Source organism: Geotrypetes seraphini, chromosome 3, assembly GCF_902459505.1.
Source record: "Geotrypetes seraphini chromosome 3, aGeoSer1.1, whole genome shotgun sequence".
Lineage (NCBI taxonomy): Eukaryota > Metazoa > Chordata > Amphibia > Gymnophiona > Dermophiidae > Geotrypetes > Geotrypetes seraphini.
This window is the reverse complement of record NC_047086.1, coordinates 315,507,011-315,534,998: the sequence shown is the minus strand read 5'-3', so window position 1 is coordinate 315,534,998 and position 27,988 is coordinate 315,507,011. Positions and strand designations below refer to the sequence as shown.

The following is a 27,988-nucleotide window of genomic DNA, read 5'->3' as shown; positions in this document are numbered from 1 at the left end:
TGTATCTCCATATTTTATGTTTTACTTATGTACATCGCTTTGTAAACAGATTTAGCGATAAATCAAAGATTAATAAACCTTGAACCTTGAAACTCCTTTTATTAAGCTGCGATAGCATTTTTAGCGCACGCAGAATTTTAGCGTGTGCTAAACCTGCGCTACACAGCTAGAACTAACACCAGCTCAATGCTGGCATTAGCGTCTAGCGCACACGCTAAAATCACTATCACAGCTTAGTAAAAGAAGCCCTAAGATTTATACCAGTTTTCAGCTGGCTTAAGTACTCATGCCCAAAGTGGAGTGCCGAAGCGTCCTTTATAGAATGGCATTGGGCGCCAAATTTTATTGGCACCAAATTCTCAGCATCATTTATAGAATCTGGCCCTATTGCCTGTTATCATCCAGGCACTGTGATTTTATATTCTTTTCATTTTATTTTATGTTTATGGTTTGTATTTGCATGATTTTTGTCCATTCACTATTTTCTCAAATCAAACTTCACTGTTCCTGATTTATTATCACGTTTACAATCAACGTCACACATATATGCACCATATTTTGTCTTGTTGTTTCATAAATTTGGCACCTTATATCGCTTCTGGTTGTATCCCACTTTTTTGTCCTGACTCTCACTATATTGTGTTTGTCTTCATTATCTTTAAATTATCAAACATTTACACATTTGGTCATGTACACTTGTAGTTATTTTCATTTTCATTTGTTAGGACCCCTGATGAAGGCGTGTTAACCGAAGGCATGTCGGGTCCCTTGGTTTGTAAAAAGGTGGTAACATTAACCGCAATTAATAATTGATATAATAAACACAGCCTGCATCTTGTACGCTTGTCTGCAGTTTCCTTTGTTTTTGTTAATGCCAGAGTGGCCCAGCACTTTAACCAGTTAAAACCAATATTCAGTCTACTAACTGGTTAAGTAAGAGGATAAAGTTAGGACAGCAAAAAGTTTGGTTTGAAAGGATAGATGAACTGAGGGCAAACACATCTAGGAAATGGTCATTTTGGGGGAAAAAAATAGACATTTTTCTAGTTTGAAAATGGTAATTTTATCTACTGGATTTTTGAATGTTTTTCCCAAAACATCTAAACAAAGATGTAGACGTCATATTGAAAATGCCCCTCCAAATGAAACAGCAAATCTGATACAGGATTTTACTATTACATATAGCCTATGAGAACAGTGGAGTTGTCAAGTGTTTGTTAAATTGGTCACTGGTCTCTGAGGGAGAAGAGGGGATAGTAGATATCTCTATCACAACATCCCATGGAAAATTTTACATCAGGTTGACTGTTCACTTGATTGATAGTCTTTAGAATGGATGTCTTCTTTTCGGTCCTTAAGACTGAAGAATTCCCACATATTTGACATTCTTGTATCAGTTCTCCAAGACATTCAAACTGCCATTTCACTTTTGTACCATGTCTCGTCAGTAGTATCATGTGGTTTGTATTTCCATTTCCCCGTTTTTACTTAAATTTTAAATTTTGTATGTTAACCGCTTTGGTAATTAAAGTGGTATATCAAGCCTCAATAAATTTGAAACTTCTGTAATAGAATCTGGGCACCCAGTTGCCATTATAGAACGGGCTCTCACTGCACAGTATTAGGGAACCTAAAAGGACATGTCCACTTATAGAATTGTCCCCTAATCTTTCTTTCTAGCAAGTAATTATCTCCTCTTTAAGTTTTACTTCCCCTTTTGGGTCCCAATTTGGACACGCAGACTAAACAATCTTTCTTTGAAAGTTATCAAAAGATACATTTCTACTGTACCCTGGACAGCTGTGCACTTGACCTCTTTTCAAAAATCTACTACTACTGCTACTACTTACTGTTTTTCCTCGAAAATAAGCCCTACCCCCGAAAATAACCCCTAGTCGCCAGTGGCAGTAGTAGCAGGACTTCCCCCTCCCCCTCCCCCCGACCCATCTCTCCCTCCCATCCGAACCGTGAAACAGAAATAAATACCTTATAACAAACCAGCAGTGTCAGCAGCAATCTAGATAGGCTGCTTCGCGGCCTGGGCCGTTCTTCTGCCATGTTGCTGATGATATCATCAGTGATGTGGCAGAGAAACAGCCCAGGCCGCAAAGCAGCCTGTCTAGATTGCTGCTGACGCTGCTGGTTTGTTATAAGGTATTTATTTCTGTCTCACGGTTTGGATGGGAGGGAAAGATGGGTTAGCGGGGGGAGGGGTGCTGTGGCAGCGGGGGATAGAAAGATGCTACACGGGGGGATGAGAGGAAGGGAGGGTTCTGCTGCACAAGGGATGGGAGGGAGGTATAGAAGCTGCAAGGGTTCTTCTGCACAAGGGATGGGAGGGAGGGACAGAAAGATACTGCACAAGTTTCTTTCAATATTTTTTTTTTAGTTAAATGCTATCTTTGTTCTGTTTTATTTCGGTCTCCAAAAAGGTTAAATTCAGGTTTTGTGAAATCACAGGAAAACATAGAACCAAGCAAATCCTGGCCTTTTGTTGTTTAGAAATATTATTGAATGAACCATACAGGTGTACACACAGCAGATAGCATACAATCATCACAGCTTGTAGAAATCTACACCACACTAATGGCCTCAGTGGGGGGACCACAAACTGAGTGGAAATGGATTTTATGCTCTCTCTGGCAAGCTTGGCTTATGACCTGCTGCAGTGCCTTCCCAAAAAATCCCTCTCTATATATATATATACAGCTATTTTTTAAAATGTAGCATGCATCTCCAGTGTCACAATAGTCTATCCAAAGAAGAATTTAATTTCCCACTGTCACAGAAAAGACACAAGAGCACCAATTCATTATTATTAATTCTGCAGCCTTTTGATACAATAAGAACACCCTCTTAGCGTGTATGGAGTTTTATGAATTTGGCACACGTCTGTGTTAAAGGTTGCTCAAATGAGTACATTTCACAGTTAAAGCATGGTATGAGAATCAGCGGAACTGGATTTGATTCGCGCAGTTGCTCCTTGTGATGCCGGGCAAGACTACGGCCTCCTTTTACGAAGGTGCGCTAGCGTTTTTAGCGCACGCAGGAAATTACTGCGCGCAACGCTTCTAGAACTCAATGCTGGCGTTCAGGTCTAGCACGCATGGCAATGTAGCACGCACTGTTCCGTGCGTTAAAGCCCTAGCTCACCTTCGTAAAAGGAGCCCTAAGGGATACTTGATGAAGTTACAGGGAAAGACTTTCAAAATCAATAGGAGGAAATATTTTTTCACTCAGGGAAAAGTTAAGTAAGCTCTGGAACACGTTGCCAGAAGTTGTGGTAAGAGCAGTTAACATAGCTGGTTTTAAGAAAGGTTTGGACAATATCTAGAGGAAAAGTGCATAGTCTGTTATTGAGAAAGACATGGGGGAAGCCACTGCTTGCCCTGGGATTGGTAGCATGGAATGTTGCTACTATTTGGGGTTTTGCCAGGTACTTGTGACCTAGATTTGCCACTTTAAAGGTGTGATACTGGGCCAGACGGATCATTGGTCTGACCCAGTAAGGCTATTCTTAGATTCACTTAAGGGGAATTTCTATATATGGTACTACTTCCACACTGAATTTTCAGCATGAAAATTAAAAGCATTCTAAAAAGCTGCAAAGTGCCAAAACAGGGCAGATCCACACAAAACCACACATGCCCATTTAAAGAATAGCACATGTGTTTCCATGCAGATCTGCAAAGAAGGCATGGGCAGGCCAGGGGCATTCCCCTAAAATGTGCACAGTGTTATCGAATTTGATGAATCCAACATGCACACCAGTAGGTTTCAGTTGTTATAACTCCTCAGGCCCAAAATTGAGCCTGAATCCCAACACTGCCCACTATTCTATAGAGTGCCAGTCCCAAAATACCCATTATAGAATACCATTCAGTGCTAAGTTTTTTTCAGCACCAAATTTTGAGTGTCATTTATAGAATTTTTTTCTTAACTCTCTGTTACATGAACATTATATAACAATCTGCTATGCCTCTCATTTCTAAGCGGTTCAAAAGAATCAAGGAAACTGTACATACACAGTGAACTACACGCTTTGATATTAAAATGTATCAAATAAATGTGTCTTCAACATCTTTCTAAAAGCTTGATAAGAACTAGAAGCTAATGCCAACCTGCTAAAGCTCTTGTCCCAACACACCACTTGATAGGTCAAGATTCTCTGAAAATAGCCCTTATAAGTACAACCTTTAACCGTGGGAAACAAAAATATATAATTTTTGAGCAATGATGGTTTTATATTTGTGAAATTGAAATGTTCTACTAAATAGGCTGGCACCAAGCCATATAGTATTTTGCAACAAAAGCAAGCCATTTTGAAAAGTATCCTTGATTCAACTGGGAGCCAATGCAGTAACTGAAGGTGAGCGGAAGGGGCGGGGGGAGGCAGATGAGCCAACAAGGGGAAGAGGTTGAGTGGTGCTTGAGCTTTATTATGTGCCATCAGGAGCATGGGGAGAGCACCAGCAGCAGTGAGGAGGTAAGGGGGCAGACTACTCAATGGAATTGGGGAGGAGGCAGGGGCAATATATTCAATTGAATTGGGGTGGAGGGAGATGGGAGGCAGGATACTTGATGGAATTGGGGTGGAAGGAGATGGGGCAGGATACTTTATGGAATGGGGTAGAGGGAGAGAGAGAGAATGGGGAAGGATACTCAGTGGAATTGAGGTGGAAGGAGAAAGACAGGGCAGATGGTGGAAGTGGAGTAAAGGGAGAGGGAGAAGAGGGCAGACATTGGATGGCAGTAGGGAGGGGAAAGAGGGGAGCAGATGCTGAATGGAAGTGCATAAAAAGGGCACATACTGGATCAAAGGAGAGGATAAAGAAAAAAGAGCACATGCTTATAAGGCTAAAATCCTTCCCTCCCTTAATGAGCTTACCTTGAATGTTTCTTTGCTTTTAAAAATTGTAATTCTCTCCCTTTTTTCCATGCGTTTCTTGTAAGTTAGTATTAACATAAGTATTGTTATATGTCTTCTTTTTATGTATCATTTATTTTAATGTAAATTGCTTAGAAATTATATAAGCGTTTTATCAAATTTTTAATAAAACTTGGAAAAACTTGGTAGGAAGAGGATAGAGTTAGTGAGATACTGGAAGGAATGAAGGAAATGGGTGGCAAGCTGTAGGTAGACACAGTGAAAAGACGGAATTTGAGAACTGGATAGTAAGAAAGCATTTAGTTTAGATGGAGGCAGACAATAAATTGAGAATATAGACCAAGGAAGGAAAGGAGGAGAGATAACAGATCTGAGGGAAGGAAATGAGCAAAGAGAGATGCTAAAAACCATAGGGGTTGGGAGGGAAGGAGACAGAGATGCCAGACCAATTGGGGGGAGGGATGGTTTCTGGAAAGGGCATTGAAAGAGAGCAGATGCTATACAGAAGAGGCAGAGAGAGGGCAGACAGTGGTTGGAAGGAAGAGAATGACGAGAAGATGAGGAAAGCAGAAAAAAAATGACAAAAGTTAGAAAAAAATTTCTATGTATTTATTTATTTTGCTTTAGGATAAAGTACTATTGTAGCTGTGTTGCTAAACATTTATAAATAGAAAATGAAAATAAATTGATCCTTTTATTGGACTAATTTTAATGCATTTTTGACTAACTTTCAGACACCAAATCCCCCTTGTTCAGGTCAGGAGAGAATACTGTAACAGCAGTATACTTTGCTGACCTGTGGAAAGAGGGTTTGACCTCTAAAAGCTAATTGATAAATGTATTAGTCCAATAAAATGGTATTATCTTATTTTCCATTTTTTTGTTTTATTTTTATTTGTTAATTTGTAAAGTTATTTGTTATTTCTCTTTTCTCAAATATACATCTGCTGTCTTTATATTAAATTTAGATTAATTTAGATTAATCTTCAGACTAAAGAAATTCGATCATGTATCACCCTACTACCGGCAGTTACATTGGCTACCGATGGAAGCACGCATAAAGTTTAAATTCGCCTGCTTCTGCTTTAAAGCGCTAAACGGACTTGCCCCTAAATACATAATTGACCTTTTCTCCTTCTCTGCCAACAAACACAAGAGAAGCTCTCATTCCTACTTCTTTTCCCCCCCAGTTAGAGATTGTAAACTGAAAAAACACCATGAACACCTTCTTTCACATCAAGCAGCATTCTGGGGTAAAGACCTAGATCAACTGCTTTCGCCCACTACTTATGAGGAATTCAGAAAATGTCTAAAAACTCAACTGTTCCTAAAGTATCTAAACAACTGACCCACTCATCTTCTTTCTCCTCCATAGTGATTCCTCTGTCCTATTAATCTCTTTCTCCTCAACAACGCATTTCCGATCCTATTAACTCTCCTCTTCCCCCCTCTTAAATTCAATCAATTTGTACCTCGCTTAATCTATTGTAAACCGCATAGAACTTAACAGTATTGCGGTATATAAGCTGTTATTATTATTATTATTAGTTGTACAATATTAAGGGTCCAAATCAATCAGCAGTATAATTACTCAAAACACTAAAAGAAGGCCAACAGTAGAGCAAAAAGGTCCCAACTTGCTCATAAAAAGAGATGAAGACTCTATATCTCAAGTGTCCAAAACCAATAACCAGAACAAATCATAGTTATTGGGCTTATACCAGGGCTCTCATTGATAAACGTCTTATTTTCTCTGTGAGCAGTAAATGAATAGTATACGTATTAACTTATGCTGTATGGTTCTTAACTCGGGTCAAATGTCAGCCCGGCTTTCCTCCTCGACGGAAGGTCTCCATTTTGCTCTAATCAGAATATTAAGAGCTTCTTCAGGACAGCATTATGTTAAGCAATTATTGAATATTAATACCCGCGGCTCTTATAACCGCCTCTTATCATCATGGTACAATCAATGATTCAATGACTCGACACATACATGTTTCGGCCAACAGGCCTGCCTCAGGAGTCTTAAGAATCACAGAAAGAATGATGGAATGAATGGATTGCTGCATAAAAACTAGACGCTACCAATGTTCAAATAAAACCTGAAAAAATCATGTAGAAACATCACAAGTCCAAATCGAATTGTGGCGTCTCCAATAATTCTTTTTATCTTTTGACATTTTTTGTGGTTTTGTTGTTCCCCTGTTTTTGTGAGCTTTGGGATATGTGCATCACAGATCTTTGTATTGTGTCCAGTGGCCTACCAGACTACTGATGAGAGAGTGAGGGTGGGCAGTGGCCCTGAGCCAAAAGTGGGTGGGCACTAGATTTTCTTCCTATCATGCCCCATGCCTCCTACCCAAATGCAAAATATAAATAGCTAAGTTGGAGGGTTTCCCAAATTCCTGCCAGCTGAAGACCTCTTGCTCAAGTCCAGCAGCCAGACTCTTCAAGTTCTTCAGCTGGTAGCAGCTCAGAGACACTGCTGCTAGCTGCAGACCTTGGAGATTTCTAGCTGCCAGATCGGAAGAGGTGGTTTTCTGTCTGCCAGACTGGAGGAGTTTGCAGGGTTTGCTCTCCACCATCCAGAGCAAGGGAGGTGGTTAATTTTTGGTGGACCTGGGCCTGGGATCCTTGTTTGTTCAGTACAGAAAGAAGTGCATATCTGTTTTTATTTCTCCAGTGTTGTAATACTTGCTAAGTTTAATTTCCTGGGGTTCCCAGTTCAATTCTATTTCTATTTGTGATCTCTTGTTCTTTATTTGGTAAAGGTCTGTCTGTGTTTTGAGTGTGAAGTTGTTTTATGTGGTAGTAATGGGAGGTGGAGAATATTGGTGTGCCAACTTAAGTAATGCCAATGGCTTGTGTAAATTGGCATGACTAAGTGTGCTGATCAACGTGCTGATCGTATTCCATAGTATTCCATCGTATTCCATGCATCTCCACTTACTCTAACAGTCCTGTGCCTTGCAGTTGTGGTTTATGTGCATTTAGGCCCAGATTCTCTATAGGATAACCGGGCCGGGTGTCCTATACAGAATCGGGCCTATACCCGCCCAAACTAAACCCAATTCTGTAACTGATCATCGGGGAGGCAGGGTGGGAGGGTGTACTGTCAGGAAGGGTTGAGCACCTTCCTGCCAGCGATCGTCGGGGGCGGGTGGGGGGTCTTTCAGCAGGAGGGATTGGGCATTCCTCCTGCCTCATTCATTTAGGGGGTGGGGTAGTGGGGAGGGGAGACTTGCGCCTCACACTCCCACAGAAACCTCACAAGACTGATATGAGTTCGGTTTATATTCAAGCCAACCTTTTTTTCCCCCTTTTTGGGAGGAAAAAGGTTTCCTTGGTTTATATTCTGATAGGTTTTTATTTGTGTATAAATGGCAAGAGGGAGATAGTCTGTATTCCTAATCCACAGCATCATTCATAAGTCCTAGCCTGCATTCTGGGTGTGGCTAGAGCCCAGAAATTCATTTCTCCATCAGCTCACTATCCTGTGTTAGTACATTTCTGGCAACATGGAGACTGCATTATTTCTCAGTTCTTTGTGTACTAGAATCTAGCACTATAGATGAAAGGTTTTCTTCCCTTTGCATCTGTGGAAGATGGGTTGTGCATAGGGCCTTTTAAAATCACAGAGAATACCCCCCAAAAAAAATAAAAAATAAAAAAAAGCCTGTTTTTCTTCACTGTACACAATACTGTCACAGTCCTCTCCTTTTCATAATGAAAACATGTATTCCCCTCCCTTGTGTTCTCAAACAACAATCTGAGAACATACTAGTTATTTATAAGCAAGAGTGATGCAAGTCCTTTCACTTTTCCTTTATCTGTCCTCTTCAGCTGGTGCAGAAACTGCTGTGTTCACTCCCCAAACCCAGCCACATCCCTCTGCTCTTCTAGAACTGTCCTTGATCACCTTTTAAATTCTATATGCTCATCACACTCCTGCTTTTCCTTTTATGATCCATCACTCTGGCAGTCTCTTGTATCCCACCCCCAACCCCCGCAGCTTCAGCTCACAGCATGTCCAATATGTATTTCTCCCTCTCCATGTTATGCCTTTTTCCTCCTTCCTGGATGTCTGATGTGTTTTAGTTTTTTTTTTGTGGTTGAGAACTGGAGAACAAATTGCCACTGAGATTCAGTTATAGACATCACTGTTGTGGAAAAATTGACCTAGATGCCGAGAAAGATGCTGGATGCTTATGAACTTATATGGCTGGATTAGAATGGGTTTAGGGATGTGGGATGAGGGAAGTATTTTTGTCTGATGATAGGGATATGCTGTTTAGGGATTTGCTGTACTTGGAGAACAATTATGATTTCATTTCTTTTTTTTGTGGGGGGGGGGGCTGCTTCTGGCATGCATCTGACATGGTTGTTTAAAGACTGACAAATATTCAGTATATGGTGATACATGTTTGTTTAAACGCTGACTGTGGTTGGCTAGATTAGCCTCAGATATTCCATGCCAGGCCATGTCCGGGCACCTGCACTGAACATCCAGGGCCCTATGCTGGCTGCTGGGGCTTATGCGGGGCCCAGCCAATATTCAGCCAGGGCCCACATAAGACAGTTATGTGGGTCCAAGATGAATATCAGCGTGGACCCCCATAACTATTTGTCCTTTAAAATGTCTCCCATTCCTCCTCCCAGTCGCTGGCAGGTGGAAGGGAGGGTTCAGTTATAAGCAGCCCCTACCATTGGGCAGCCCTGGACATTTTGGCAGGCTTCCGTAATGGTAGCTATGCCTCTGGTTCTGAATACTAAAAAGACAGCACAATCAGTGGCGTAGTGAGGGTGAGCTTTGCCCCTCTCCTGCCCTCTTCCTCTGTCCCCTGCCGCGCACGCGTGCCCCTTCCCCGTACCTTTTTAACTTGGGTGCGAGCAGCCACCAACTTACTGTCCGCATCGGCTCCGGCACTCTCTCTGATGTCAGTTCCTAGGTGCAGGTCTCGGAAGCAACATCGGAGAGAGCGCCGAAGCCGACGTGGGCAGTAAGTTGATGGCTTCTTGCGCCCAAGTTAAAAAGGTACAGGGGAAGGGAAGAGGTGTGCATGCAGCAGGGGGAAGGAGTGGGAAGGGGAGCAGAGAGGAGGGATGCTGGCACCCAGAGGAAAATGGTGCCCGGGGCAGACCGTCCCCTTTACCCCCCCCCTTTACTATGCCATTTAGCACAATTCCTTACTCTAGTACAGTGGTCTCAAACTTGTGGCCTGGGAGCCACATGTGGCCCGCCAGTTACTATTCTGAGGCCCTCGGTATCTTTATATAATCACAAAAGTAGAATAAAACATTTTCTTGATCATATGTCTCTTTAGCTATAAATGGCAATATTATTATTAAGACTTAGCCAAAAGGAAAGATTTATAAACTATAAAGAGTTTTACCTTTCGCAGAATTGTCATTTCTTTAATAAGACATTGACTATTTTTTCTGAGACCCACCAAGTACCTACACATCCAAAATGTGGCCCTGCAAAGGGTTTGAGTTTGAGACCACTACTCTAGTACCACTCTAAATCTCATATCCAAATGAGGAGTTACAGTTGCCACTGGGTAAAAGCGTTGCTATATACAAGTATAGTTACTATAAAATATAGCAATGCATATGTACTGCTAAGTACCGACCTTGTCATGCCCCCTTTAAATCTATGGATGCTGCTGTCTACATCTAATATTCTTTATTCATTTTAAAACTTAGAATAAGTGCAACAGCATATAACATCAATTTATATTTAAGTATATCACTTAATATCCTATTAAAATTTAATTCAGATCCCATAACCCTCCCTCCCCCATATACAATGACTTTCATCAAACATAAGAAGACATATAATAACCCTCCCCTCTCCACATTATTTGCACTCATAAAAAAACCAAAATAACTCACTCTTCTCTCCCCACCTTGGATGTGCATATTTAAGGGGAAAAAAATGATATTCATTCATTACAATATTTTGTTAACAGTTCCCAAATATCCTGAAATTTCCTAAAATTTCCCTGCTTCATGGCAATTATTCTTTCCATTTAAAATATATGACATAGGCAGTTCTACCAAAAGCTATAATTCAATCTATTCCAATTTTTCCAGTTTCTCATGGATCTAAGAAGAACCTTTGTTAAAAGTGCCACTTGTACATATATGTTGGCTTACATATATGTAAATGGGGCCTAAGGTTTCTAATATTCATTCCTTCATGTCTTTGTAGCTTGGAAACATGAAAACTAACTTGAAGTGTATTTACATAAGTCACGAGAGGCAGTAGCATAGTGAGGGTAAGAAGCGCTTGAGGCGGTGGTGCCCCTCCCCAACCCTCATCTCTGCCCCCCCTGCCTAGTGCACTTCTTTTCCTTCCCTCATCTCTCTAGTTGTTCACTGCCACGAGCGATGAGAACTTCAACGTGCTCCTTGTGACCTCGTCAACTCTCCCTCTGATGTCACGTTCTATGCATATGCATATGTAAGCCTATATATTGAATAATTGAGACAACCACTGTTTTCTGATGATATCAATGGTACAACTGAAGTAGCAGTTTTGTTTTGACGTTCTATGCATGGCATCCGGAAGTGATGTCAGCGGGCGAGACGATGTGGTCACAAGGAGCACGCTGAAGTGGTTGCTCAAGGCGGTGAACAACTAGAGGGAAGGGAAGGGGGCATGCGCATGGCGAGGGGAGGATTGGGAAGAGACGGGACGGAGAGGAGGAGGGGTGCTGACACCCCCACCAACATGGCGCCCGGGCCGGAAACCCCACCCCACCCCCTTTACTCGCTGCTGACTATTTCAGTGTTATTTGTACAGGAAAGAAAATGACTCAATCAGCTTCTTTCTTTCAGTTACAGGTTGAACTGGATCAAGAATATCAGGATAAATTCAAAAGGCTCCCCATGGAAATTCAAGAATTTGTCCAGGAAGCAATGAAAGGGAAGTTCACTGAAGATGGGGACCACAGTGCCACCTCTTCCTTGCCAACACCCGACAGTGGAAAGCTGAACCATAGACCTCATCTGAACGAGGATGAACTAGAAGAGGAGAATCCGGAAAAAGCACTTGATACGCCCCTTTAAGCGCTCTTGCAGAGGCACAGACGAGCACCGCTGTCATGGAACAGCTTAGGAATGCAGGAAGCATATAGTACTGTCCAAGTGCATATTTACAAGGAGTAATTGTACACACTTGTGTAGAGGCCTCCATTTAAAGTCTTCTTTCTAGTATTATGCTAAGCCTTAGTGCAGGTATAGTGGAAAAAAATGAATGTGCATACAGTGCTTTTTTGTCGTTCCTTGGCTAATATAAATGGGTACCTTCCAGGCAATGTGCACCATTTAAGAACGTGGCATTGTATCACGGTTAGGTGTGCACACATTTCATCGGGAAGTGTCAGTGCAAGGTGTTCCAAACTCATAACAGATACTACAGATGTGCATAACAAATGCATAACATTTTGTTTAAGACTTTCTAACTGCACCTTGAGAGCTGCGTCATAATATTGTGTTTGCACTGAAATATTAAAATCTTTGCTTTGCAAGCACTGGTGGCTTGCTGTTTTGATATTATATGAATCATAATGCTAGAAATACACTTGCTGCTGATAAGATCTTTAGTTGGAACCATGGTGGTTGCACTTCAGGTTCAAGATGTCCAACAAAGTCTAGATCGGAAGGACAATATAGTTGTATGTATGTGTGTTTTGCACAGAAATGGGCACACATGCATAGAGGTTTATCATTTTTGTTGTACATCTGGTCTAGATTCCAATGGTCTGTATTGATATTAACTGTAAGGAACTGTCTTTTGTGGAATTAGTGCTGTACATTGATATAGTTTTAGATTTAAAATTTGATATATATTTTGCAGGCTCAAAAGCATTAATTTTAAGTAACATTTTATGTTTATTGACTTTGATAGAATTATGAAACAGGCAACTGTTCTGGAGTACAGCGTTGGAAATTTTAGGAACATCTTCCATTATTTAAGACTGAAATTTCATTTTACTGAGGTTTGGCACCTGTAAACAAACATGGATGATTATATCTGTTATTAAAAATTGTACATGAATGTGTTTAATCTTCTCTTTCTAATAAGAGGAATGAAAGTTTTGTGCTTCTGATATGCATGAAGGGGGAAAAAAAACTGTCAAAATTTTTAAAATAAATAAATGCATTGCTAGCACGATCAAAACCAGGTTATTTTCATAGGCAGGGCTAGAAGTGTCACTAAATCAGTAATTCTCCCATAGTAAGAGTCTCAGGCAACCAAAATGATAAAGCTCTGATGGATTATATGTTGTTTTAAAAGCAAATTCAGATGTCATATAACATAGCGGGGCATTTTTGTATCACTTTCCCTCAGGAGTTTAGTATCTAGGTGAATCTTATTTAAATTTAAGCAATAAATAAAGGTCATGTTTTGAGTTTGACATAAATCTTCCAAAGCAGTATGTATTATGTGTCGCTCACAGCAGACTGAAGGAATGATGGCACGCACCTCTGTAAAGCTTCTAGTGTGGATTAAACCACCCTCGTTGGCAATTAGGCAAATTCCGTTCATGAAGTCAGAGCTCTGATTTTAAGATCGAGTTTACCAAGTGTAAGATCTTTACTAAGGGCTCCTTTTGCAAACCGTGCAAGCGGTTTTAACACACGGACCGGATTAGCGCACGCTAGCCAGAAATCTACTGCCTGCTCAAAAGGAGGCAGTAGCGGCTAGCATGTGCGGCAAGTTAGCGCGCCCTATTCCGCGTGTTAAGGCCCTAGTGCGGCTTTGTAAAAGCCCTAAGTCATTCTACCTTTGCATTTGAAGATCTCAATGCAAGCAAAACTTAAAAAAAAAAAAAACCCCAAACTTGTATGTGTGTGGGGGGGGGGGAGGGGGTAGGTGGGGGGAGGGAAAACACTCGAATGGTCACAAATAAATGCTGCATTTCATAAGCCACTAATGCTTATACATTCTCCAAATTACAGAAGAAAAATGTACTGCCATCATTTTGATCACAAGCCGGAAATTCCTGCATTATTATAGGTGGATAGGTCAGAACCATAGTCCTCACATAGCTTAATACTAATAGCAGTCAATCTTTTATTTATAAAAAAAAAAAAAAAGTTACAGTGGTTGAAATATTTATAGCATCTGTTGTAGTCATTTTCCAGTACTTTGTATTTGACCATTTACTGCACTCACAACTTTTCTACAAGTCCAGTGCCATTTTTTCCTGCTGTAGGACAGTGTGTAATACATTTTACATTATTTAGGTGATACAGATATCATTAAAGGCTGTTAATATTTACTTGAACTGAATTTAAAAAAAAAAACAAAAAATATTTTAAAAGACAGAAGGGTCGTTATGTGCAGGTCTTGTGCCTTCTATGTAGTTCCCTCGTTCTTTGTAAGTATATGATACGTTGTGCTGTGGATATTTCTGTTGTAAACAATTGAGCTTTCTGTATTGATCTGGGTTGTGCACTTCGATATCTTTACACTACTGAGAATAGCTTGGTTTTGGCAGTGTAAACTGAATTATGAAGTTCTTATAAAATGCCGGACATTTTACATTTAATGCACTCATTGATTTATGAATTAAAGATCATTTATTAATTGCCATGACAAATAAAGGAGCATTGCCTGTGTTTCCCTGTTTTACTATTGCTCTTGTAAATTGTATTAATATTGTCTGTGATTAATTGAACTGCGTGATTTGCCTTTAAAAATATAGGACAGAATATTTGAGTTGAAATGTACATACTTTGTTCTTCAATCTAAAAACAAAACGTTTTAAATGCATAATTCACATTTTTTGGTAAAACTTCTATGCAATTTTGTGGCATGATGTTTCTTCCACCTGTAATTTTATGTGCTTTCATCACAGATCCAAAGGACAAATAAAATTTTCTTAACACAAACCATTGTATCAGTTTTTGCAATCACTTAAAGACCTACTTTCTTTTAGGCCAAACCCAGCAAAAATATCCAATGGAATTTCTAACTTTTCTGTATACTGAACAGGTAGGTTAGTATACTCTGTACTTAGATCATAATGTTGTGTTTTTGTAACTCAGCACTAAGGGCTCCTTTTACGAAGGCGCAGTAGCGGTTTAACGCGCTAGCCGCTACTGCCTCCTTTTGAGCAGGGGGTAGTTTTTAGGCTAGCGTGGGGGTTAGCGCGTGATGAAAAGTCAAGTATGCTGAAGCCGCTAACGCGGCTTCGTAAAAGGAGCCCTAAGGTGCGCTAGCGTTTTTAGCGTGCGCTAACCCCACGCTAGCAGCTAGAAGTAATGCCAGCTCAATGCTGGCATTAGTATCTAGCGTGCGTGGCAATTTTGCACGTGCTATGCGCGTGCTAAAACCGCTTAGTAAAAGCAGCCCTAAATGGTTTCTTTTACGAGGGGTCACTGAAAAGTTCTCAGCCCAACCAAGAAGAGAATGATGTGCAGCCATGAAACTTACAAGTTATTCTACACTTTTCTTGACACTTTTCATTTCAATGGTATGATATGAAATGAAAGTGTCAAGAAAAGTGTGGAATAATGTGTAAATTTCATGGTTTCACATCATTATCCCAGGACAAGCAGGCAGGTATTCTCACATATGGGTGACGTCATCGATGGAGCCCAGATGCGGATGCCTCACAAGCAGACTTGCTTGAAGAAACTCGAAGTTTTGAATCGCCCACACCGCACATGCGCGAGTGCCTTCTCGCCCAGCGCAGGGCATGTCTCCTCAGTTCTCAGTTTTCCGCGGAGCTGAGAAGTCCGTCTTTGACCCTCTGCGTGAACTTTGTTACTTAGTGCCTTCTCTGAACTGCGGTTTGTACTTTTTTTCTCACGAATCGCTGTTCTTACTTTATTTTCTTTTATTTCTTTCTAAAAAAAAAAAAAATTTCTTCCGTTCATTTTCCGGGACAGGCCACCCGGCCGCAGCCCAAGGGCTTCGATCTTGCGGCGGCTATTTTTTCTTCTATGCCCCGGTCTGTTACGGTCTTCAAGAAGTGTGGCAAGTGTCAGCGCACGATATCTCTTACGGACCCACATTGTCGCTGCCTCAAGTGTCTTGGGCTGAATCATCATCCTCAGTCGTGCCTGCCTTGTCAAACACTTCAGCCTCGTGCTTTCAATCGTTGTTGTATCTTGGTGGACCAGCTCTTTGGGATGGAGTCTTCTGATCCCTCGACTTCGAAGGCGACTTCGGCCTCGACTCCTACCGAGGCTCCTCCTGCTTCTACTGCTTCCACCTCGAGCCTCATCAGACCTTCATCGTTTGCTGCGGCTCTTTCTTCGACAACATCTGCTCTATCTTCCCCTGTTTCCTCAGGTCAGATAGCTCAGCAGTCGGTTCCACCGGTAGTGATTAAAGTGCCTAAGACTCCCAGGTCGAAGCACACTCACACTACCTCGAAGGAACCTCCAGCCAAGGCAGGTGGTCCAGTTTCAGACACAGATCCATCCTTGCCAGCTTCTTTCCAGACCATGTTAGAGAAGCAGTTTATTCAGTTCCTTACAAATATGGGACCCAAACTGCTTCTTATCCAGCCTGGGCATTCAGCAGACTCCCGCGAGGTCAAGCCACTTCCTTTGCATCAGTCTGAGCTTACACACTCTTCGCAGGGAGCAGAGTCTCTGTGAGTGTCTGGTCTGGTATCCAAGCACATGAAGCAAGGAGCATTCTTTGCGAGTGCCTCGACAGGAATCCTCACACTTTACAAGGAGCAGAGTCTTTAGGAGTGCATTGAGGTTCCTCCATCAAGCCTCTGGAGCTTCGATCTACAGCCTCCAGTCCTATCCATTCTTTGATGGCATCGGCTGCTTCTGTCTCCGAGGAGAAGTCTCCTCGATCCTCGAGATCTGCTTCCAGGCACAGTTCTCATCGATGATCGAGACCTTCATCGAGGCATCCATCCAGGCATAGATCTTCTTCTAAAGAACAACCTTCTTCAACTAAGCCTCAATCTACTCCAACTTCGACTAGACCACCGACTCCTCATTTGAGGTCCCCGATGCCGGACCTCGAGGATATCCCGGTTTCCATTGCCTCGTCCAAGTCACCATGCTCCTTTGATGCCTTTTTTCCTGCCGAGGCTTCATCTTCGACCCAAGCTGCCTCGGTGTCCTCGAGTCCTTCTTGAGGCAAAGCATTGGCGGATCAGCTATCTTTTTCATCTTTTCTTCGTCAGATGGCTGTGGACTTGGATCTTCAATTGGACACTGGCTCTAAATACTCTAAGGAGTATCTCAAAGTCATGCATCTTCCTCAACCTCCAGCAGAATCACTAAAGCTTCCTCTTTATAAGCTTTTGAATAAGACTTTTGGTCGATGCATGGAAACACCTTTTTCCATACCAGCTGTTCCAGGAAAATTGGACTCTAGTTATAAGACTGTGCATCGCAAAGGGTTTGACAACTCACAGTTATCTCATCAATCCCTTCTTGTCAAGTCCTTTTTGAAGAGGTCCCATCCTTCCAAAGTTTATGCTACCGTTCCTCCTGGAAGGGAGGGGAAAACTATGGACAAATTCGGACGTCGCATCTACCAGAATGCTATGATGCCCTCTAAAGTCCTCAATTATAATTTTCAATTCATCACTTACTTTGAATACCTCAATGACTGGCTCATCAAAGATTCCACATCTCAAGGGGTTATTGTAGCAACCCGACAGACTACCTGGTTCCTACAAAGCTTGGGATTCAAGATCAATTTTCCCAAATCTCAGCTTCAACCCTCACAGACTCTACAATTCATTGGAGCTGTTCTGGACACTGTCCAACTCAGAGCATTCCTTCTGCAACAACGACTGGAAGCTCTTCTTCAACTCTGTCAAATAGTGTCTTCCTGCTTTTCCATCTCAGCGAGACACATGATGGTACTTTTGGGTCACATGGCCTCTACAGTACTCATGATTCCTTTTGCCAGACTTTAACTCAGAATTCCTCAGTGGACCCAGACATCTCAATGGATGCAAGTTTGTGACCCTCCTTCTTGACACATTTCAGTCACTCCTTCATTGAAGAAGTCTCTCCTCTCCATTGGTGGATGCTCTCTTCCAATCTTTCCAGAGGCTTGCTTTTTCAAACGCCCTCTCATCAGAAGGTCCTCACAAAAGACTCTTCGACTTACGCTTGGGGCGCTCATCTCGATGGTCTCCATACGCAAGGCCACTGGACCAGTATGGATCGTCAATGTCACATCAATCTGTTGGAACTCAGAGTGATTTTCAAGGCTCTCAACGCTTTTCAACATCTTCTTCACAACCAGGTAGTCCTCATCAGGACGGACAACCAAGTCGCCATGTATTATGTCAACAAACAGGGAGGGACGGGATCTGCCTCCCTGTGTCAAGAAGCTCTGAAGGTTTGGGACTGGGCAATCTGCCACAACACCTTCCTCAAAGCTGTCTACATTCAAGGAGCGAAGAATTGCTTGGCAGACAACTTAAGTCGTCTTCTGCAACCTCACGAATGGACACTCCATTCCTCGCCTCTTCATCACATTTTTTCACAGTGGGGAACGCCTCAGATAGCCCTCTTTGTGGCTCCCCACAACTACAAACTGCCTCAGTTCTGCTCCAGGATATACGCTCCTCATCGCCTCGAGGCAGATGCTTTTCTTCTGGAAAGGACTAATCTTTTCCTATATGCATTTCCTCCATTTCTTCTCATTCTCAAGACTCTGGTCAAGTTGAAGAATGATCATGCCACCATGATTCTAATAGCTCCTAGGTGGCCGAGACAACCTTGGTACTCCCTTCTACTTCAACTCAGCAGCAGGGAGCCATACCTTCTACCAGTTTTTCCTTCTCTGCTTACACAGAGTCAAGGATCTCTGCTTCATCCCAACCTGCAGTCTCTACACCTGACAGCTTGGTACCTCTCAACATAACCCCTCTTCAGTTTTCTCAATCTGTAAGAAATGTTTTAGAGGCTTCTAGAAAACCTACCACTAGACAATGCTATCACCAAAAATGGACTAGATTTTCTACGTGGTGTTTCTCTCATTATAAGGAGCCTCAGCATTCCTCCTTATCTTCTTCTTTGGAATACCTGTTCTTATCCAATTCTGGCATCAAATCTACATCTATCCGAGTCCATCTCAGTGCAATTGTGGCTTTCCATCAGCCTATTGAAGGGAAATCCCTCTCTCCACATCCAGTGGTTTCCAAATTCATGAAAGGACTCTTCAATGTCAAACCTCCTCTCAAACCGCCTCCTGTGGTTTGGGACCTCAATGTTGTCCTTACTCAACTAATGAAGCCTCCATTTGAACCAATTGATAAGGCTCATCTGAAGAATCTCACTTGGAAAGTGGTGTTTCTCATAGCACTCACTTCTGCTCGACGAGTCAGTGAGCTGCAAGCTTTAGTTGCTGACCCACCATTCACGGTGTTCCATCATGACAAAGTGGTTCTTCGTACTCATCCTAAATTCCTCCCTAAGGTGGTTTCGGAATTTCATCTCAACCAATCCATTGTTCTTCTAGTGTTTTTTCCAAAGCTTCATTCTCATCCTGGAGAATCAGCTCTTCATACTCTGGACTATAAATGTGCTTTGGCCTTCTACTTGGAAAGCACCAAACCACACAGAACTGCTCCTCAACTTTTTGTTTCCTTCGATCCAAATAAGTTGGGCCATCCTATTTCTAGCACACCATCTCCAACTGGATGGCGGCTTGTATCTCTTTCTGCTATGCCCAGGCTGGATTAACCCCTTCACAGTAATGTCACAGCCCATAAGGTTAGAGCTATGGCAGCTTCAGTAGCTTTCCTCAGATCTACACCTATTAAGGAAATTTGTAGAGCTGCTACTTGGACCTCGGTTCATACCTTCACTTCTCACTATTGTCTGGATACTTTCTCCAGACGGGATGGACAGTTTGGCCAAACAGTATTACCAAATTTATTCTCCTGAATTGCCAACACTCCCACCATCCCATTCTGGTTAGCCTGGAGGTCACCCATATGTGAGAATACCTGCCTGCTTGTCCTGGGATAAAGCACAGTTACTTACCGTAACAGGTGTTATCCAGGGACAGCAGGCAGCTATTCTCACAACCCACCCACCTCCCCTGGTTGGCTTCTCTGCTAGCTATCTGAACTGAGGAGACACGCCCTGCACTGGGCGGGAAGGCACTCGCGCATGCGCGGTGCGGGCGACTCGAAACTTCAAGTTTCTTCAAGCAAGTCTGCTTGTGAGGCGTCCGCATCTAGGCTCTGTCGATGACATCACCCATATGTGAGAATAGCTGCCTGCTGTCCCTGGATAACATCTGTTATGGTAAGTAACTGTGCTTTCTCTTCTTGGTTGGGTTGAGAATTTTTCAGCAGCCCTTTGTATTTGAGAAGGTGGCCAATAAATAAAATTGGGTGATATTGGATTGGAGCTTGATGTTATTTACACCTATCTACTTACATAGAAACATAGAAAATGATAGCAGTTAATGAATTTATGACCTATCCAGTCTGCCCAGCCATACCATGCACTAATCTCTACTATTTATTCCCCTTAGTATTCTTCTGTGCTTGCTCCATGCTTATCTGATTTCAGAAACAGTCTTCTTTTCCACCATGTCCACTGGTAGGTCATTCCACACAACCACCACCCTTTCTCTAAAGAAGTATTTTCATAGATTATTCCTGAACCTATTCCTTTGCACCTTCATCCTATTACCCCTCATTCCAGAGCTTCCTTTTAATTGAAAGGGGTCCATTTTCTGTGCATTTGTGCTATGGAGATATTTAAATGTCTGTCATATTTCCCCTCTCACCTTTCTTCCAAAATATACATATTGAAATCTTTAATTTTGTCCCAATATGCTGTATGATGAAGACAATGACCAGTTTAGTAGTTACCCTCTGTTCTGACTCCATCCGGTTTATATTTTTTTGAAGCTATAGTCTCCAGAATTGTACACAGTAGTCTAAATGAGGTAAATGAGGTCTCACAAATATTTAAACAGAGGCAATCTATATAAATCAATTAAGTTATTCCGTCAACTTAATGCTTTTAGTTATCAAGCTCTGACTATTTGAAATAAACTTACTCTCACTGTTAGATCAGAAGCTAATTACCATATACAGGTATACTTGAATATAAACTGAGGTGATCTTTCCCCTCCAAAACAGGAGGTAAAAAAGGATGACTTGAGTATAAACCGAAATTAGAAATTTGGGTGATCCTGGTGTGCCATGAGAATATCCATTGCTTTTTTTCTAGGCTAAGCAGCATAAAATCTGTTTTATCTTTTTGGGATCTTCCCAAATAATTGTGACCTGGATTGGCCACTGCTGGACACAGGATACTGGGCTTGATAGACCTTCAGTTTATCCCAATATGATAACTCTTATGTTTTTAATTAAGAGAATAGGCAACAAGATCTGATGTCCCTTTCCATGTTTTAAAATTAGTCAAATTAAAAGGATCACCTTATTTCCATTTTCTACTTATAAACATTTATCAACACAGCAACAATACTACTTTATTCTAAAGCAATGAATAAAATAAATATAATTTTTTTCTACCTTTGTTGTCTGGTTTCTGCTTTCCTCATTTTCTGGTCATTCTCTTGGGTAATGGCGATATAGAAGAATAAATTTATTATTATTATTATTATTATTATTCCATCCACTGGCTGCCCTCTCTCTCTGCCTCTTCCATATGGCATCTGCTCTCTTTCTGTGCCTCTTCCAGAAACTGTCTGCCTCTCTCTTCCATCTCTCCCTCTCCCCCTCCCCCCAATTGATCTGGCATCCATCTTCTTCCCTCTGCTCCCACCAAGGGCTGGCATCTGTCTTCTTTCCTTCCATCTCTTCCTCCCAGGTGGTTTTTAGCATCTCTCTCCTCCTTTCGTCCCCTCAGATACAGTATCTGTCTCTTCCTTCTCCCCCCATGGTCTACCATCTCTCTTTCTCCTTTCTCTTCCATTTTCTTCCCTGGTCTTCCTTCTCAATTTCTTTTCTGCCTCTGTCTACATTCAATTCTTTCTTACTATCCAGTCCTCAATTTCCCTCTTTCATTGTGTCTACCTACAGCTTGCCACCTCTTTCCCTCACCCCTTCCAGTATCTCATTAACTCTAGCCTCTTCCCCCAATCCAGCATGTGCCCTTTTATCTTTATCCCCTCCTTGTATCCAGTATGTGCTCTCTCTCTCCTCTCCACTTCCTTCCAGGGTCTGATCCTCCCTCTCTCCCATTCAATGTCTGCTCCCCTCTCTCTGTTCACCCCACTTCCTTCAAGCCACTACTCCCCTATCTCTCCTCCCCATTCCATCCAGCGTCTGCTCTCCCCTCTCTCCACTTCCTTCCAGCATCTGCTATCCTTACACTCCTCTCCACTTCCTTCCAGTGACGGCTCCCCTCTCTCTTTAATCCCCAATTCCATCCAATGCCTGTTCCCCTCTCTCCACTTTCATTCAACATCTGTTCTCCTCTCACTTCCCCGTCTTCCATCCAGCTTCTGTTATTGTCCCCCCTTTCTCCATACAATAAGCCTGAATCACCACTCAATCTTTTCCCCTTGTCAGGCCATCTCCCTCCCTCCCTGCCCCTCACCTTTGTGACACTTTTCAAAACCACAGTTTTCACTCTCAGAGGGTCCCTGATGTGGTTGCCCCTTTGAAGCCGCTATCCTCCATGCATAAGTGGAGAATGTGACCTCAGAGAAGTGGAAAAACCCATGTAGTGTTCCTCAAGGCTCACCACTTTCTCCTCTCCTTTTTAATGTTTATCTTTCCTCGCTCCAAACCAGTTTAGAAAACTTAGGGCTCCTTTTACAAAGCCACGCTAGGGCCTTAATGCGCAGAATAGCGTGCGCTAAATTGCCATGCGCGCTAGCTGCTACCGTCTCCTTTTAAGCAGGCAGTAGATTTTTGGCTAGCGCGCACTAATCCAGTGCATGCGCTAAAACGCTTAGTGCACCTTTGTAAAAGAAGCCCTTAGAGTTAAATTTATTCAGTTATGCAGATGGCATTACAATCATAATACCATGTTTGTCAACTATTTCAAATATAATTTATATTATTGAAGAAATATTTATTACGATTGAAGATTGGATGAGAGAATTTAGATTAAAACTTAACTCTGATAAAACAAAAAAAATTTTCTCTTCCCCAGGACAGGACATGTATCACATTAAAAAAATACTCAATTTCCCATTCAATCTACAGTTCAAATTTTGGGAGTTACTTTAGTTCAGAATCTCACCCTGCAGAACCAGGTGGACATGGTTGTCCGTAAAGGTTTTACCACCTTATGGAAACTCTGAACTCTCAGGAGCTATTTTGATTTTTCAACCTTTAAAATTTTGGTCCAATCTTTAGTACTTAGTCATTTAGACTATTGTAACATCATTTACGTTGCATGCACTAAGAAAAACCATTCCAAGTTACGAATAGTTCAAAATACTGCAGTCAGGCTCATCTATGGATTGAAAAAAATATGATCATATAACACATTATTATCGTAAACTACAATGATTGCCTATTGAGGCACGAATCCTTTTTAAACTGGGATGTGTTTATTACAAGGTAGCAATGGGTCTGGTTCCTTCTTATTTGATAGATCTGTTTTGTCATTCTTCTCTACGCTGTTCACATGGTACCAAAGCCTTTTTTATTTCTCCATTGATTTAAGGGCTGCAGGTATAAAAGATACTATGATAGAACTCTCTCTTTCCAGGTTGCATTATGGGATAAAAATTTCAAACTGCTGTTATCAAAGTCTTTTTCTTATCTTCATTATAGAAAACAATTGAAAACTTTTTTGTTCTCAGCTCTGAAAAACTAATTCATCTATTATTTTGAACTATGTATTATAGCTAATCTTTTGTAAACTGCATTGAACTTTCTGGTTATTATAGTCTAGAAATAAATTCTTATGCTATATTATGTTATGCCTATGTAACCGGGTTTGTTTCTGGTCATCTGCTTTATTGTAATCTGCCTGGAACGCATAAGGGCTTTGGTAGAATATAAAAAGCTTTGTAATGTAATGTAATCAGTCATTCCCTGTACCTGTATACCCAAGCACCCTTCTGGATTTGGCAATTACCTTTTCTACCTGTTTGGTCATCTTAACATCAGATATGATCATACCCAAGTCTCATTCTTCTTCTCCACCTATGCTATACCATTCCCTTGTGGTTTTTGCAGCCCTAATGCATAACCCTGCATTCTTTAACATAACTTCATAGATGCTCACTTCTAGACCAAGCTCTGCTAGATCCATCTTCATGTTATGCACACCATCTGGAGTGTCTACCCTATTGCAGATTTTAGTATAATAAGTACACAAAGATGCAAACCTTACTTGACAAATCTTCTGTAATATCACTTATAAAATGTTATAAAGAATTGGAGCAAGAACTGATCCTTTTGGAATGCATCTGGTAATATCCCTTTCCTCAAAATGAATTTCATTTACCACTATACTTTGTCACCCTTCTATTCAACCAATTTCTATTCCAGTCAGTCATTGTAGGCCAGTGTCTCTCAAACTTTCTCGAGCCGGGGCACACTCCTCTCCTTCCCATAATCTGGCATCTCTCTCTACTACTACTATTATTATTTCTATAGCGCTACCAGACTCCCGTCCTTCCCTTCCATTCCCTGATCTGGTATCTCTCCCTTCCTTTAATCATCTCTCCTCACCCCAATGTAACATTTCTCTCTCCCTTCTGCCCCCTGCAGTCCATCAATCTTCCCTTCCTCCTTTCTGGACGCCTTCCAATCCAATAATTCTCCCTCCTTTCAACCAGTCCAACATTTCTTTCTCTCTTCCTCCTGCATGCTGCTTCTCCTCCAGTCCTCCTTTCCTCCCCCAACCAACTTCTCTCCATGAGTCCAACTTTTCCCTCTCTTCTGTTTTCCCCTTCCCCCATGTGACATTTCTCCTTCCCTCCTTTCTATCCTCCCCATCCATCTCGCCCTCTCCATGAGTCCAACACTTTCTGCCTCTTGCATGCTTTCTCTCTCTGTCCTTGCCTCTGCTGAGTGACTTCCCTCCTTCTCACCCCCAATCCAACATGCTCTCTCCCCATGCACCATTTCTCCCTCTCCACCCCATGTCCATTTCTCCCTCTCTCATCACTCTCACTCCTCCTGTAACAATTTTCTTTCCTTCCCTCCCCCTCAGTCCAGCATATGCACATCTCTTTGGACCCCGCCTTCCCTCCCTCCATGTACTTGTACACCAGAATCCCCTCCCCCCAAAGGCTTTCCCCCTTCTTTCCAGCATCTCTATGTTTCCCACTTCTCTCTAGCATCCTCCGGCTTCCTCCCTGGCCTCACCTTTAAAGCTAATTACGGCCGGCTGTAGAGTATCACTGTTGCTGTAGCAATCCTAGCAGGCTGCCATCGGCCTCCGGAGCATGTTCCCTCTGCCTCGGTCCTGCCCTGATGTTGGAGGTGTCTTTTTTAATCATTTTCAAAAGTTGGCTCCTGTGAGTGGAATAATATTGTAAAATAAAAATTTTTGATCCATTGTATTTCAAAGCTCTTTGTTTTTTCATATGCATCCATCAATTGCACCTTGTCAGCGTAATTTAGGATATAAGTGATAACTTGCCACAGCTTTCCACCATCAGCCTGATACACCCTCAACGCAATGAGTCCATTCAATTAAAGGGGTACTAATGGAAAGCTCTCAGAATGCTTCTTCCTGCAAGGTCACCATGGCCCGGGAGCCTGACTGTCACCATCTTGTTTCTACTTAACTCCCAGTCTCATGGAGTATGTGATTCTTTAGCAGGCATACACCGCAGCATCATTTCAGCAGCATAACAGCATCATTTCATCTTTGGTATCTTTCACAAGGTATGCAGAACCAGTATTTGGGATACTATGTTTTAAAAGAAGCTAGAAACGGCATAAATTATGCCAGTAAATTGGAGATGACAGAGGAGCATGGTCAATGAACATCTGCTAAGCTTAAAACATGATATCACCCCAACACCAAATTGCTCTATTCTTTCTTTCCAGATTAATCTTCCTCCTTATACTTTAAGTTTTAAATATTACCAGTAATGTCAGAATTCAATATTTATTTTATTTATTACTCATTTCTTAGGAATGACTACAATATCTGGAGCTGTCATAGAGCCTGGTATCTACTGGCACTGTCATATTTGGGGGGAATGGGAGGGGAGTCAGTGACCACTAGGGAATTAGGGGGGGGTCATACCTTCATCATTCCAGAGATCAGCTGGTGAGTTAGGGCACCTTTTTCAGACTTAAGGCACTTTTATCAAGCCACGCTAGCGGTTTAACGCACATAATAGCGCACGTTAAACCCCCAGCCGCACTAGCCGTTATGCCTCCTCTTGAGCAGGCAGTAGTTTTTGGCCAGCACGGGGGTTAGCGTGTGATGAAACATTGCGCACATTAACCCCACTAGCACAGCTTGATAAAAGGAGCCCTTAGTCAGTGGCATACCTAGCATATGTGACACCCGGGGCCCATAATTTTTTGACACACACCCCCATCTATATGAAAAATATGATTTTTAGTAACAATCCACATATCGCACAACAAGAGTGTACCTAGGAAAAGGCAGCATCTTAAACACTGCAGTGAGCACTAGAACACCAACATATACATTGTATAACTAAACAAGCCAGATCCTGCAAAGTCAATTGATCCTGTTCAGTCGATGCTATCAGAAAGCCATATCCCTTTCATACACACAGATACACCCTCGCCCAATATGGAATAATCACAAACTAAAATTAGAAATATGTAGACAAAAATTAAACTGAACCGCCAAGAAACCAGAGTCTGCATACAATGCAACACTACAACTCCACAAAAACAGTAATACATGTCCTCTAATACTGTGCAAAATATAAAGACAATAGATGTAAATTTGAAAAAACTGATACATAACAATCACCACTTTACAAATTAACAAATAAAAATAAAACTAATAATGAGAAATAAAAAAATACCATTTTATTGGACTAATCCCTGTAAGCTCGGTCCCCATCCCCGCAAACCACCTGATTCCATCCACACAAGCCTTCAATTGTTTTATATTGAACTTATTATATTAAAGTATAAAAAGAAACAATATTCTGTACAATTGTCAATTTATAAATCAGCGTCTTCTCCCCACTCTCTCTTCCCCATTTCCCTTCAGCGTCCTCAGCCCACTCTATCTCCACTTTCCTTCAGCGCACGCACATAAAAACAAGCAAGTAATTTTATATCATTTTCATTCTATTCATTCATAGAAATTAATGCCAGTCACATAACAAAACATGATTTTACAAAAATAATTCCCTGAACAGTCAAGCCTGCAAGGATTACTAGATGTCTTTCAGCAGCTCCCCTCCCTCCCTCCCCCTTACCTTTGTGGCCAAGTCAAAATGATCTACCAGCAATAAAATTTTAAAACCACAAAGCACGCTGTACGCAGAGAAAATGTTAATTATCATTTATATTCCGCGGGTTTTCGAAGAGGTCAAGGCAGACGACTTTATGCAATGTCACCTCAGTAACAACTATACAAAAATAAACAAATATACCCCCTCCCTTTTTACTAAACTGCGATAGCGGGTTTTAGCGCAGAGAGCTGCGCTGAATACCCCACACTGCTCTCAATGTTTATAGGCTCCCTCCGCTAAAAACCGCTATTGCGGTTTAGTAAAAGGGGGCCATAGTGCAAAATATAAGCAGCATATATAAATTCTCAAAAGGGATACATTTTGATCACTAAATTGAAAATAAAATCATTTTTCCTACCTTTGTTTGGTAATTTCATCAGTCTCTGGTTGCACTTTATTCTTCTGGCTGTGCATCCAATATTTCTTCCCTTCTTTCAGCCTCCTGTATGTTTCCTCTCCTCCAGACCTCATTCCCTCCCCAAACTTTTTCTTTATTTCACCCTGCCCCCTTCTTTATTTCTGCATGTCTGTCTTTCTCTCTCTGTGTGCCCCATTTCTTTCTTTCTTTCTCTCTCTATGCCCCCTTTCTTTCTCTCTATCTGTCTTTCTCTCTGTCTCGCTCCGTGCCCCATTTTTTTCTTTTTCTTTGTTTCACCCTTTCTGGCTCCCTGTCCCCCCCCCCCCATTTCTTTCTTTCTCCCTCCCCTCCCCCATGCCACCGCCTTTGGGAA

At 41.8% G+C, this 27,988-nt stretch overlaps 1 protein-coding gene and 1 long non-coding RNA gene across 11 annotated transcripts in view; one reads left to right on the top strand and one right to left on the bottom strand.

The window, feature by feature from the left end:
• Nucleotides 1-13,745, top strand: part of PLCB1 (phospholipase C beta 1) — a 1,208,816-nt gene extending 1,195,071 nt beyond the window's left edge. For 8 of the 10 annotated variants that reach the window (XM_033937379.1, XM_033937382.1, XM_033937386.1 and 5 more), the window contains one exon: nucleotides 11,732-13,745. In XM_033937379.1, coding sequence (XP_033793270.1) covers nucleotides 11,732-11,962 — 231 coding nt within the window. In that variant the 3' untranslated portion in view covers nucleotides 11,963-13,745. The remainder of the gene's footprint in view (nucleotides 1-11,731) is intronic. The other 2 variants (XM_033937380.1, XM_033937383.1) reach the window with 1 other exon arrangement.
• The window catches only part of LOC117357109, a 180,745-nt gene that overhangs the window by 23,378 nt on the left and 129,379 nt on the right, over nucleotides 1-27,988 (bottom strand). The window lies entirely within an intron of this gene.